Here is a 14,150-nt window from a genome sequence, read left to right on the forward strand (position 1 = left end):
TGATCAATCTACCTATCAAGTTTCATGATCCTAGGCCTAAGCGTTCTTGAGTTATTATCCGGAAACCATTTTACTATTTCGGGTCACTGTGACCTTGACCTTTGACCTAGTGACCTCAAAATCAATAGGGGTCATCTGCGAGTCATGATCAATGTACCTATGAAGTTTCATGATCCTAGGCCCAAGCGTTCTTGAGTTATCGTCTGACAACCACCTGGTGGACGGACCGACCGACAGACCGACATGAGCAAAGCAATATATCCCCTCTTCTTTGAAGGGGGGCATAATAAACTATTAATAACATACATAAGTTTTCATCAACAAAGTTGCATCAATGATCAGAAATAATGAAATATTTTGAATTATTTATTTTTTTAGTTAACTTACAAATAAATATAAAAGATAATGCGCACAAATTACATTCCATAATTCTAAATTCCTACAATTCCATATAATTGCCAAATAGGAAATAATCATTTATATCTTTAAACTATAGTAAAATGTTATTTAACTTAACAGAAAATAACAGTAAAATAAAATGCCTTACCTGAAGAGGAACAAGGACAGCAGATGTCACAATGTTTTAAATACAAACAGATATTGCTATGGCTCCCAAATGATTTAATATGTCCTTACATACTAAGTTTTCTCCCAGGCTCAGGTGTCAACATGACAATCTAATATGAGTCCAGTGAACATATAACTAACATTAATGATTGCCAAAGGGAATTTTGGCAGTAGAGTTTGACAGGTCTACATTTATGAACATTGTTTTCAACTGGCCTGAGCTGACAGTTTTAACCAGAGGAAGTATCTGTAGTGAATTACCATACTTAATCAAGTTAATGCAACTGTCAAATTTTAATACAATACATGTGGTCTCAAATTTTAATACAATGGTCTTTAATTTACAAAGTACCTATAATTTATTGCCTGGGAATAGCAATTATCTAACAGTATTAAATACCCAAACAATGTAAAATAAGCTGTTATAATTTCATTATACAATTTCTTATGTACTTTAAACTTAAAAAGTTTTCATACAGTTTGTATATCAGATTATAAATAAATCTGGATTCTTATGTATGACCCATGAACACTGCAAATTGTTAGCACCTTATTTTATTTTTGTATCGTGTTGCCTACAATCTACATATTGTTATATATTGTTATATACCATAAAACAAACATTGGTCATTGATATGTCCATCACCATAAACCTATTTTCACAGCAAGGAATAGTTACCTTTTAATTAACATTGTCACAAGGACATACATGTATTATGATCTAATAAGGTTAATTGCTGTTCTTAACCTGATGGTTCCACTTTCTACAATTATTTAATTATATGTCAACATGTTATATAATAATCTTACTTTTCACAGTTTGTAGGATTCATATAAACAAATCGTCCTTTTGATATAATCCATGTTTTGATGTGTACCGTAATTACTCTATAATAAAAATAATAGTTTTTGTGTTCGAATATTTAGATACGAAATATATTCAAAATGTACAAGGGTTGAACATTTAGAGACATATTTGTTATGTTTGTTTGTCAATTATTATATTGAAATAAAACCAATTAATAAATGTGAAATAATTTTATTCTGTTGTGCTCTCCTTTCATTACTTAAATTACTTTATATAAAATACAACTTCACTTATTTGCAATCTCTTACCTGAAATAGTATATGAAAACGTCACCAAAACAAGAGATGTGTTCGTCAGAAACACAATGCCCCCTACTGCGCCGCTTTGAAATGAAATTTCTATTTATCATTTGGCAGGTATAGAAATCATCTCCCTTTAAAGCTTATAAAGGGGGGGGGGGGGGGTCTGTAGACATTTAAAAATGACCAAGTCAAACTTCACTGACAACCAAGGCCTGTGGTTTATGAAAGAGATCATAGCCAGAGTTCATCATGTATCTATGGACATAAGTCCACAGGTATGTAATGAACCCTACCATTCACAAATTAGTACAAAAAGAAATGATAATTATATCATTTAAAAAAAATTGACAAATATAAATATAAATAATCAAAATAAAAAATCTGTACAGTAACTGTGAAAAGAACTTAAATTCTTGGTAAGGAAATATATAATCTGAGATTTTTAATTGTATAAATTACTTCCATTGAAAATAATTGTCTCAAACAAATCTCTATTTTTAGTAGCAAATAATTAAAAGCCACTACCATGACTGTAGATTCACCACTCAAAATGTGCAGCTCCATGAGATACACATGCATGCCAAATATCAAGTTGCTATGTTCAATATTGAATAATTATCTCCCTTTAAAGCTAATTACTTCGCTTGATGTTGTATTTTTGTCCTTAGACCTTGAAGGATGACCTTGACCTTTAACCACGATGTTTGATTTATTTTACAAAAATATATAATTTGGCAGGTAAGATAATTATGTTCATTTAAAGCTTATTACTTCCCTTGGACATGTTTTTTCGACCCCGTGACCTAGTTTTTGACCTGGCATGACCCATATTCGAACTTGACCAAGATGTTGTCTAGATACAACTTCTGACCAAGTTTCATAAAGATCGGATGAAAACTATTTGAATTAGAGAGCAGACACGAAAAGTTTGACAGACTGACAGACAGACTGACGGACAGTGCGAAAACTATATACCCCCTTTTCATCGAAAGGGGGCATAAAAAACAACCAAACTGCTTATCATTTCAAATGCTGTTGGGTGAAACCATTTTTGTTTACCGGTTTTCATGGTTATCTACCTAATAACGCAATTGTGATGGTCAATTGCCCTCAGGGCATTCTATGCCAGGTTTTAAGGTTTACATTTACTCCTGATTGTCCCACATATTGAATGTCGGCTAACTCATGACAAGCGAAGCTGTGTCTCCATTCCATTCCAATCATGGGTTCGAAGTTCATTGATCTCTTCCTTGTAGATTGTTGGAATTGGTGTAGTTTCTTCTATGCATATTTATGCTCCAAAATCTATATTAAATGCGAATTTCTCTGTGTTTACTAGTTACCTAATCAACGAAATTTAAATTAGTGAATTGAGGTTGGTTTGTTACGGCACTCGAGTGCGAGTTTTATACCATCAACGATTAATTCATTTATAACGCATGGAGCCTTGGAGGTAAATTAATGAATGTTTGTTATTTAATTAAAATAATACTTATAGTTTTTTCTTATCTTTTTATTTTTGAATAAATATTGTATTTATGTAAGAAACAAATAATAGATAATTATCAGTTTATACTTTGACCGTAGATAATCAAAATAAAGTCCATTTATGGTCTTTGTAATTATGTTTATAACGCATGCAAGTTTGTCCAATACTTTTGGAATGTGATTCTTGAGCCGACCTTTAACTTTTCCTTCTTACCCCTCTTCACACCTACTTTAATGGTGTATTGAAATTCTTAATGTGGGACAATTGGGATGACACCGGTTTCATGATCTGAATCTGGTTGTAAAACTCCATGATCAAAGGGTCCCAGATTAGCAAAAACAGGGCAAAACTCAAGTAAAATAGCACTGAAGAATATAATGTTCGAACAATTGGAGTCATTTTATTTTGACGAAATCCCGTATGTCCGAAAATACTGTCACGAAAAAAAATTATTTTGGCTAAAAAAGAGGGTGTCCGAAAACTTAGTGCCCGAAAACTTACAGAGTAATTACAGTATATTATGCCTTTCAATTGCTATTGATATTGTTTGTAACAGATTTAAAACAAGCAAACACACGTCATGAAAAGACCCCTATACAAGCCTTTCAGTTTGAACTTTGGGCAGATAGAAAACTTGCGGAAATTCGTAGTAGAACATTGTTAACCCATGAGTAAATTTTGTTATTAAATATATTGTTAAAACTTAATTCAGTTTTTGAGTTAAGTCCCTTAACCCTTTACCACTTAGATACATATTTGACGCATTTGCAGTCACTCAGAAAGTTTAATTTTATTAAAGACTTTTCTTACTAGATTAAAGTTTTAAAGGCTTCATTTCCAACCCTTAATTACCGATGAGCAGCTAACAATATAAAACCTGAACAGACTGCCGGTAACTTGCAGGCTGTTCTGGTTTTATGCTGGTGCAAAAAAAGCCATTTTCACTTTGCTTCTAATGGGTTAAAGGGTTAAAAGGAGCATAACTCACAAAGGTCAAACAAGAAATATCTTAAACAAGAGATGTGTTCGGCAGAAACACAATGCCCCCTATTGCGCCGCTTTGAAATAAATAAAAAAATTAAAAAAATTGATCTTTGACCTTGAAGGATGACCTTGACCTTGAACTTCCACCCCTCAAAATGCACAGCTTCATGAGAATGCCGCTTTGAAGTATTTTTTTTACCTTTGACCTTAAAGGATGACCTTGACCTTGAACTTCCACTACTCAAAATGTGCAGCTTCATGAGAACGCCGCTTTGAATTTTTTTTTTTTTTTTTTTACCTTTGACCTTGAAGGATGACCTTGACCTTGAACTTGCACCACTCAAAACGTGCAGCTTCATGAGATACACATGCATGCCAAATATCACGTTTCTATCTTCAATAATGCAAAAGTTATGGCCAACGTTAAAGTTTTTTCTGGACGGACGGACAGACTGACATACACACATACTGACAGACAGTTCAACTGCTATATGCCACCCTACCGGGGGGCATAAAAAGAGATGTGTTTGTCAGAAGCACAATGCCCCTTCTGCGCCGCTTTGAAGCCATATATTCAACCTCTGACCTTGAAGGATGACCTTTTACAACTCAAAATGTGCAGCTTCATGAGATACACATGCATGCCAAATATCAAGTTGCTATCGTCAATATTGCAAAAGTTATGGGCAATTTTAAAGTTTTCGGACGGACGCACAGACTGACTGACAGGCGTACAGTTCAACTGCTATATGCCACCCTACTGGGAGCATAAAAAAAGAGCAATCACTATGTGAAAACAAATTGCAGCCAAAATTTCGTTCTTTATGATCATCTACACAATACTGCCATTAAACTGTGAAAGTTTGAGGGAGATCCACCCAGTAGTTACAGGGGTACAAGCAATTCTCAATGACTCCCACTCTGTGATCCACCCAGTAGTTACAGGAGTACAAGCAATTCTCAATGACTCCCACTCTGTGATCCACCCAGTAGTTACAGGAGTACAAGCAATTCTCAATGACTCCCACTTTGTGATCCACCCAGTAGTTACAGGAGTACAAGCAATTCTCAATGACTCCCACTATGTGATCCACCCAGTAGTTACAGGAGTACAAGCAATTCTCAATGACTCCCACTCTGTGATCCACCCAGTAGTTGCAGGAGTACAAGCAATTCTCAATGACTCCCAATCTGTGATCCACCCAGTAGTTACAGGAGTACAAGCAATTCTCAATGACTCCCACTCTGTGATCCACCCAGTAGTTTCAGGAGTACAAGCAATTCTCAATGATTCCCACTGTGATCCATCCAGTAGTTTCAGGAGTACAAGCAATTCTCAATGACTCCCACTCTGTGATCAACCCAGTTCTTACAGGAGTACAAGCAATTCTCAATGACTCCCACTATGTGATCCACCCAGTAGTTACAGGAGTACAAGCAATTCTCAATGACTCCCACTCTGTGATCCACACAGTAGTTAGAGGAGTACAAGCAATTCTCAATGACTCCCACTATGTGATCCACCCAGTAGTTAGAGGAGTACAAGCAAGTCTCAATGACTCCCACTCTGTGATCCACCCAGTAGTTACAGGAGTACAAGCAATTCTCAATGACTCCCACTATGTGATCCACCCAGTAGTTAGAGGAGTACAAGCAAGTCTCAATGACTCCCACTTTGTGATCCACACAGTAGTTACAGGAGTACAAGCAATTCTCAATGACTCCCACTCTGTGATCCACCCAGTAGTTACAGGAGTACAAGCAGTTCTAAATGACTCCCAATCTGTGAATGCCTAGACTGGATTTTTGTTTTATAGAAGAAACCTACTTTAAAAGAAAAATTCCAAAAAAGGCCAAAAGTATCGTCTCTTTGAGAACAGCACCAGCTTATCTGGGAGGACACTTTACATGCATGTATTATGCCCCATTTAACCAAAGTGCTACTCAAATGAATCATCAAAGTCTATCCAATTAAACAAAACCTTACCAATGTAACAAAACCTTACCAATGTAACAAAACCTTACCAATCTAACAAAACCTTACCAATCTATGATTCTTCTGCAATTCTCCGGTAGTCTGAAATTAGGATCAGCAAATATTAAATTAAATCAATCGTACAAACACGTCACTTTTGTTTATTAAAATGTCTTAAGTACCAAACATGTTTCGGCCATAGCCTTCATCAGTAGTACATCAATATAAACAAATACAATGGAAGTGACGTCAACGTCATACAATAACATAAGGTCGTTTGGCGGAAAAATATATATCGTACATAATATTACATAATTTTTTATAGATCAGCAAATATTAACTTCATGTTAATAAGTTCATTTTGTAATAAGTTCATTAGTATGTTCATTTTGTAAATTTATGAATTGATGTTGTTTAAGAAATAGGAAATGACTTTGTTCAAAGCTACGGAAAATATAAAACAAACCACATGAAAATTGTGTAGCAAACTTGCTTTAAATGTACTTTAAACCCACAAAAACATTTATCATATATGTTTACAGGAGAACAATTTATTTCTGAACACCAGCTATAACTCACAGGTTGCAGAGTTCCTACTAGAAGCTTCAGGAATGTACTCTTGCCCACTCCATTGGGACCCACAATTGCCACTGAAATAAGCATATATTGTATAATCCAGTACAAACCAAACCTACAAGAGCCCAGTTCAACAGAATCTCATGTTACTTTTTAAGCAAGATTTAATTTATGATTAAGAACATGTTCCGGTATCTAGAGATTACAGTGACTACAGTTTGTTTCGTTAAATGTGGCAACTAATATCTGTTTGTATATCTACTTTTAAACAAGCAAATTCTTTGAATTGATATCCCCTGCCCAATAAATTTAATTAATGGATGGGTGCAGAACTAAAAGGAACAAAAGGGCAATATCTTTTATTTAAGAAAGCGTATCGTTATGGTTCTTGTGCTTAAGAAAATGAAGGGTTATGTTTCTTGTGCATGGCACTTCTCCTTATACCAATATCATATAATTGTTTCGCTGTACTATCCTTATTTGAACAACACCATGGTATATGGCAGCTTAAGCAACAGAAAGTTTAACAATTTACCTCTAGAGCTCATGTCGATTCCAAAATCAAGGTCTTTAAATAGAGGAGATCCAGATCCATAAGTGAATGTGCAATCTGAAACAAAGTACATGTTTTTCTTCATTATAAAACTAACAACACCTTTCTCCACAGTATGTGACCAATAACATGTTCTTCAACCCTTTTTAACAAATGTCTCCACATCATGTGACATCCTCAAATACATTATGTGACCAATGGCATGTTTCTAGACATAATTTAAAAAATGACATGCTTCTCTATGTCATATGACAGGCGACAAATGACTTTTTTTCTATAAAATGTGACAACATACATGTTTTTCTACATTATGTGACAAATGACAAGTTTCTTTACTTTATGTGACAAATGTCATGTTTCTCTACATTACGTGACAAGTAACATGTTTCTCTACTTTAGAAGACTAATGACATAGTGCTCTACATTATGTGACAAATGATATGCTCAACATTTTGTGACAAAATAGTGTATTTTTACAATGTTTTACGTATATATGTATGATATTTTTTCACAATATGCAAACAATAACATATTGCCCTTCCATATGAGGACAAAACCTTTTGAAACAAAACATACAATTCTCAACCTCTATGTGCTAAAGGATAAGCTTTTCTACATAATGTTGCACATACTTCTACTAATTACTGTATTACATTTCTAATGCTGTGAATAAGGTTGCAATAGATAATGTGTCCACCTAGTGACCAGGAGGTCATGGGTTCGATCCCCACAGTGGGAGCCTTCTTAAGATCTCCCCTAAAGACACAAAGTTCTGTTCTATCAGGGACTCGAAGTTCTGTTCTATCAGGGACTCAAAGTTCTGTTCTATCAGGGACTCGAAGTTCTGTTCTATCAGGGACTCAAAGTTCTGTTCTATCAGGGACTCGAAGTTCTGTTCTATCAGGGACTCGAAGTTCTGTTCTATCAGGGACTCAAAGTTCTGTTCTATCAGGGACTCAAAGTTCTGTTCTATCAGGGACTCAAAGTTCTGTTCTATCAGTGACTCAAAGTTCTGTTCTATCAGGGACTCAAAGTTCTGTTCTATCAGGGACTCGAAGTTCTGTTCTATCAGGGACTCGAAGTTCTGTTCTATCAGGGACTCGAAGTTCTGTTCTATCAGGGACTCGAAGTTCTGTTCTATCAGGGACTCGAAGTTCTGTTCTATCAGGGACTTGAAGTTCTGTTCTATCAGGGACTCGAAGTTCTGTTCTATCAGGGACTCGAAGTTCTGTTCTATCAGGGACTCGAAGTTCTGTTCTATCAGGGACTCGAAGTTCTGTTCTATCAGGGACTCGAAGTTCTGTTCTATCAGGGACTCAAGAGCGTCTCAATCAACCTTCGGCTTTCGGTCCAATCAAGCCAAAATAAATAGGTGTAAACTAAAAGCTATGAAAATTAGCAGTTTGCAACGAATTACAAGTTTCTCTATTTGACATGGCATGCTCACTTGATATTCCAAGTATCGGGGGGCTGAGAGATGAGGGGCTGGGGAAGCGAAACTTGACGATGTACTCCTTGGGTTTCTGTAGCAACTCTGTCTTCTTCTCCTCCTCAGCAAACATCTCCATCTTGGAGCGGTTCTTCTGCTGTTTCCGAGTCAACGCCTCCTTAGCTTTCGACTCCTGTATATAAAAGTGACAAAATTAGCAACGTCAGGAAAGCTATTCCGAAGTGGCTGAGTGGATAAAGTGTCCGCCTAGCAACTGGTAGGTCACAGGTTCGATCCCCACTGTGAGATCGTTCTAAAGATCTCCCCTTTAGACCTAAAGTACTGGTTCTACCCAGGAAACAGACTCTAGAGCGTTTCAATAAGCCTGAGGCTTTCACTGCTATCGAGCTACAATAAAGAAGTTGACACGGAAAGCAATTTTCAAATGCCGCTAAACTGGACATTTGAATAGAATTGCACTGGAGGTAAAGATCTGGGGTCACTTTTTTTTATAATTTCAGTTTGCCCTCTGATCATACTTCATCATAAAGAGAGTATGATGGGAGGATAAGGATAAGTTAAACATTTTAATATCCCTTAAGATTTGTTAACTCCTGCATGATATTTTTTATATATAAAATTGACCAAACTGGATCATATCAATATGTTTTGAAAAAACAGACAAAGCAAATAATGCAAATCTTGCAAAACCCCTAAATAAATGAGCCTAGTACTGGGAAAACGGTGCTTAATGTATGTGCATAGTGTCTACACTTTAAGCATGTTTGTTAAGCCCCATTTTCCCAGAGCGAGGCTCTAATGTACAGTGTCTATTCACATATCAGGTTGTACATACAGCCTGCTTCTTGGACTTTCCAGATGACTTATCATCTTTGATCTGCTTCTCTTGTTTCTCAAATGCCTTCAACTGCTCCTTACGTTTCTGTACCAACATCTTCTTGAAGGCCCCTGGAATGTGTCAGAATACACCATGAGGTAATGTGTCAGTATACACCGTGGGGTAATGTGGTCAGGATGGTCAGAGGGACAAACATTTTAAGTGATATGTGCTGCGTTCTAGGAAAACGGATCTAAATGCATGATTGTAAATTGTTTTCTAAGATAAGCCTTTGAAGTCTGCACAGGCTAATCTGGAAAAAAACATTTTTAGCCTTAACTGGATTTTTGATTAGAAGACACTGCCTCTCTAGCAGAATGTGTCATCTCTGATTAGCCTGTGCAGATATCACAGGCTATCTGGGATAACACTTTACAAACACGCATTCAGCCCAGTTTTCGCAGAAAGCGGATCATATAATAACAAATATTTACAAACATATGTTGTGTACACCTTGAATTACAGCGCTCTTGCATATAATAAGTACCACAACAAAAACTTGCAGAAATAACCAAAATAATCATTTAAAACAATTTAACTAATTATAGTACAATTTACATACAAATGTAGTGTTTTGCCATGCCCTTTTGGTGTGGTGCTGCATTTGTGTGGTGCCGCGCCAAGCCGCCGTTCAGAAGCGCCACTTTGCCTTTTCATGCACCCTAATCAATAACATCTTAATTGCCTCATAGCCAAACTTGTTAGATTAGATGTCTATAAAATTAGCGTCAATCATTGCGTGTGATGCTTCACTGTGCTTGATTTATTTCGTTCATGTGCATGTGTATTTAGAAGTTTATGTGGTCCTTTCCAAGCCAGAGGCTACATTATGAGTGCACCCAGAGTGCGCACCAGCACCCCGACCAAATTAACTAAATAGACTCACAAACGTTGGGACAAAATTTGAATTATAGCTGCAATTTCCAGCTATTTGGTTGTTGTGACTGAATTTTCTTTTAATTTTGGTGTGGTCTTGTGTTGGGGGGAGGGGGGGGGGGGGGGGGGGGGGGGGGCGGAGTACCCAGAGGAAACTCCACCTGTCCGGTATGGTGACCACCAACCAAACTCACATAAGCCAGTGTACAAATCACTTGCAAGCCAGACAGCCCTCCTTAGACATGCCTAATCCAGTATTTTAAATGACTAAATCCAGTTTTGTTCAATTTACTGTTAAATAATCATACAGTTTAATAAGTGGTTTATTAATGATTGATCTGAAAGACCGTAACAATTTAAATTTACTGGTTTTTTATTTGAAATTAATTTAGAAGAAATGTAAATTCTAAATCATTCACAATATTTTTTTTTATAATGCACTATGAAAATTTTAAAACGAGATTGAATGATCTTAATGTTCTATGAGCTACAAAGTTTTTAAAATAAATACACCCAAGCTTCACATACAAATGACGTAATGTTGTACATGTTGTATAGTTTTCGCACATTCTTTATTGGGGACAACATGAAATACATGAGCACTGTTTAATTAAAGCTACAACTTGTTACTGTTAACAAAACAATTCATAAGTGTGTTTCGAATACAAATATTAGATTATGCTCATTTAAGAGTTAACAAGTGCACCGCATAACGGGTGCCACACTCGGCTACGGGTGCAGTTTTGATTAAAGGAAAGCTTGTCAGATTTTATTTTTTTTAGAGGTCACAGTGACCTTGACCTTTGACCTAGTGACCCCAAAATGGGTGTGGCGTGTAGAACTCATCGAGGTGCATCTACATATGAAGTTTCAAAGTTGTAGGTGGAAGGACTTTGATTTTAGAACCAATGTTAAGGTTTTAGCACGACGAGGGCGGCGGACAACACGATGAGCTGGCTATGACAATACCTCGGGTTTTCTCCGAAAACGCAGAGGTAATAAAAACAACAACAGTTGTGTCAAATGAATTAAATTATATTTTGTCAAAACGCTGTAGGTGTGGAAATAAATATTTTGACAATATTATGCATCAAATGCACAATTTCCCCCCGAGGATTACATCCGGTTGCCATCACTAGTGTCCTGAGTAAATTGCCATGATTTTATCGTGCACGAGTACAAGGTAGGGACTTAATGGTGTGGTAGGTATAACTAAGCCAACAAATTGCCACATGACCCCTGAAATTTTCAACTGATAAAGACACCAGAGTATTCATATGTGACTTATTCACAACCGTTCTCAATTAAAGTAACTTGGGGCCATGTTTCGGGAAAATCGTAAGATAAATAAATCGTAAGACTACTGCCTCTGTAGTAGAAAAGCTTCTGCTGATCAAGATTGACTTACCATAGTTGCCTCTGTAGTAGAAAAGCTTCTGCTAATCAAGATTGACTTACCATAGTTGCCTCTGTAGTAGAAAAGCTTCTGCTGATCAAGATTGACTTACCATAGTTGCCTCTGTAGAAGAAAAGCTTCTGCTGATCAAGATTGACTTACCATAGTTGCCTCTGTAGTCAAAAAGCTTCTGCTGATCAAGATTGACTTACGATAGTTGCCTCTGTAGTAGAAACGCTTCTGCTGATCAAGATTGACTTACCATAGTTGCCTCTATAGTAAAAAAGCTTCTGCTGATCAAGATGAATGATGTCTGAGCACACATTGTCAAGGAAACTCTGGTCATGTGACACAACGAGAAGGGTCTTCTTCCACGTCTGCAGGTAACTAGGGAAGGCAGTATGGAATTCATGACAAAATCACAATAAAAGGCATTATAGACCAAGATCTCATCAAAGGACCTGGCAACATGTGATACATTTTTTGCTTTTAGTCCCAAATGTATTTTGAGTAAATACATATTGATCAATAAACATTTGTTATGGGGGATAAATTTGTAAAATTTATTGTGGCAGAAAATTCTGTTTGCCGGGGTCGGATGGGCATGCCGACTTTTTTTAAAACATATATATCTTAAAGCTTACCTTAACGACATTGACTTAACACATTTGCTTAGATGGATTCTGCGTTACTTGTAACATTAGCGTTTTCTTTCGGGTAAATGCCTACTTATTCTTAAACATATATCTCTTAAGGCTAACCTTTAAGACAATGACTTAACACATTTGCATGAATGGACTCTGCGCTACTGTGTACCATCAGCGGGTCCTTTTGGGTATGTCAAAGAAATTATAGCCTTAAGTTAATAACATAGTAGCAATACCATATGGCAAAAACTTTATGTTTGAAGGTCCATTTTTTAAAAGTGTGTAACAGTTGGTCCGAGTTATAGTGTGTAAAAAGTGTGAAATCCCTGGTGTAGCGATAGTTATAAAGTGTGTAAAAGTGTGAAATCGCTGGTGTAGCTATAAATAGTATTATGGACCGAGTTTTAAAGTGTGTAAATGTCGGACCTAAAAAGTGTGAAATCGCTGGTGGAGCGATTTGTGGTATTATTGTGTTGGTCCGAGTTATAAGTGTTTTAAAAGTGTGAAATCGCTTGTGGAGCGATTAGTGGTATAATTGTCCGAATTTAAAGTGTCTAATCGCTGTCCGAGTTAAAAAAAGTGTGTAAATGTCGGACTCCAAAAAAGTGTAAAATTGCTGGTGGAGTGATATGTGGTATCGTGTGTTATAGTGTCTTATAGTGTCTGTCGAGCGATTGGTAGAACTAGGTTTAGCCCAGTCAAGTGTATGGTTTTCCTAGTTCAATGCTCATTTTTTTTTTTTATTGGGCATCGGTGTTGCTGCTAATGGCGTAACTTCACATTGGTAAATTAACGGGTGCTCATCCACCTCCAGTAAACATAATTTTTCAAGACAATCCGGGTCACGTATGACAGCCAACCTTGGTACCGTGGTTACCACTGGCGGTTTTTTCTGTACCGCTGCGGCCATTCAATTCCACACTTTAATTACTTTTTATACTAAATAGATATGTTGTTGTATACTTTATAATATGTTGTTTTATATTCACGTAATCGGTATTGGAAAGCAAAATATGTTGACATAGTATTATTAAACCAGTTATCTAAGTAATGTGTTGTTATTTACTTGTTGCAGTCAATTAATAACGTTGAATGTAATTAAGTTTGAAAGCAAGGCCTGCATGAACGCTACGTAAAAATCCAATTCTAGCTCAATACCTCCATCTGACAAATAATTGAGCAGATTTGTTTCTATTTTATTTATTAATGACCTTGACTTCACAATCAACAGTCTTCCTTTTTCACCCAAGTTACCAGCAAACCAACTGAAATTATGTTTGGTCAAAGTGTGTACAAGGAAAAACGATCAGTGACCTTTGGATTTTGTAATATGGACTGAACTGCCACCCGACCTCCCTAAAGCAATTTAGGCCCAATTCTTTGAAGGGGGTCATAATAATTAAAAAAAAGCACTGAAAAACATAATGTGTGACAAAGCTTATTTTACTTTATCTGAGAATATAAATAGGTGTGTGACTTACTTGTCCAGCCAAATAACAGCATTCAGATCCAAGTGGTTGGTTGGTTCATCCAACATCAATAGAGTGGGCTCAATGAACAGCGCTCTGAAAAGAAAAACACTCACTTTATACCCTTGACCGAACATCATGCAATCATTTTAAGCAGGTGAAAATCCAATAAGCCTGATTT

The 14,150-nt window shown here is 36.4% G+C and overlaps 1 protein-coding gene across 2 annotated transcripts in view; it reads right to left on the reverse strand.

Annotated features, from left to right (window-relative positions):
- Positions 1–14,150, reverse strand: part of LOC127838064 (ATP-binding cassette sub-family F member 1-like) — a 51,447-nt gene that overhangs the window by 14,200 nt on the left and 23,097 nt on the right. For both annotated transcript variants that reach the window (XM_052365626.1, XM_052365625.1), the window contains 7 exons: positions 13,982–14,065; positions 12,116–12,240; positions 9,540–9,652; positions 8,702–8,876; positions 7,237–7,311; positions 6,705–6,775; positions 6,195–6,227 (listed from right to left, as the gene is read on the reverse strand). In XM_052365626.1, coding sequence (XP_052221586.1) covers positions 6,195–6,227; positions 6,705–6,775; positions 7,237–7,311; positions 8,702–8,876; positions 9,540–9,652; positions 12,116–12,240; positions 13,982–14,065 — 676 coding nt within the window. The remainder of the gene's footprint in view (positions 1–6,194; positions 6,228–6,704; positions 6,776–7,236; positions 7,312–8,701; positions 8,877–9,539; positions 9,653–12,115; positions 12,241–13,981; positions 14,066–14,150) is intronic.

Source organism: Dreissena polymorpha, chromosome 7 (genome assembly GCF_020536995.1).
Source record: "Dreissena polymorpha isolate Duluth1 chromosome 7, UMN_Dpol_1.0, whole genome shotgun sequence".
NCBI classification, from domain to species: Eukaryota; Metazoa; Mollusca; class Bivalvia; order Myida; family Dreissenidae; genus Dreissena; species Dreissena polymorpha.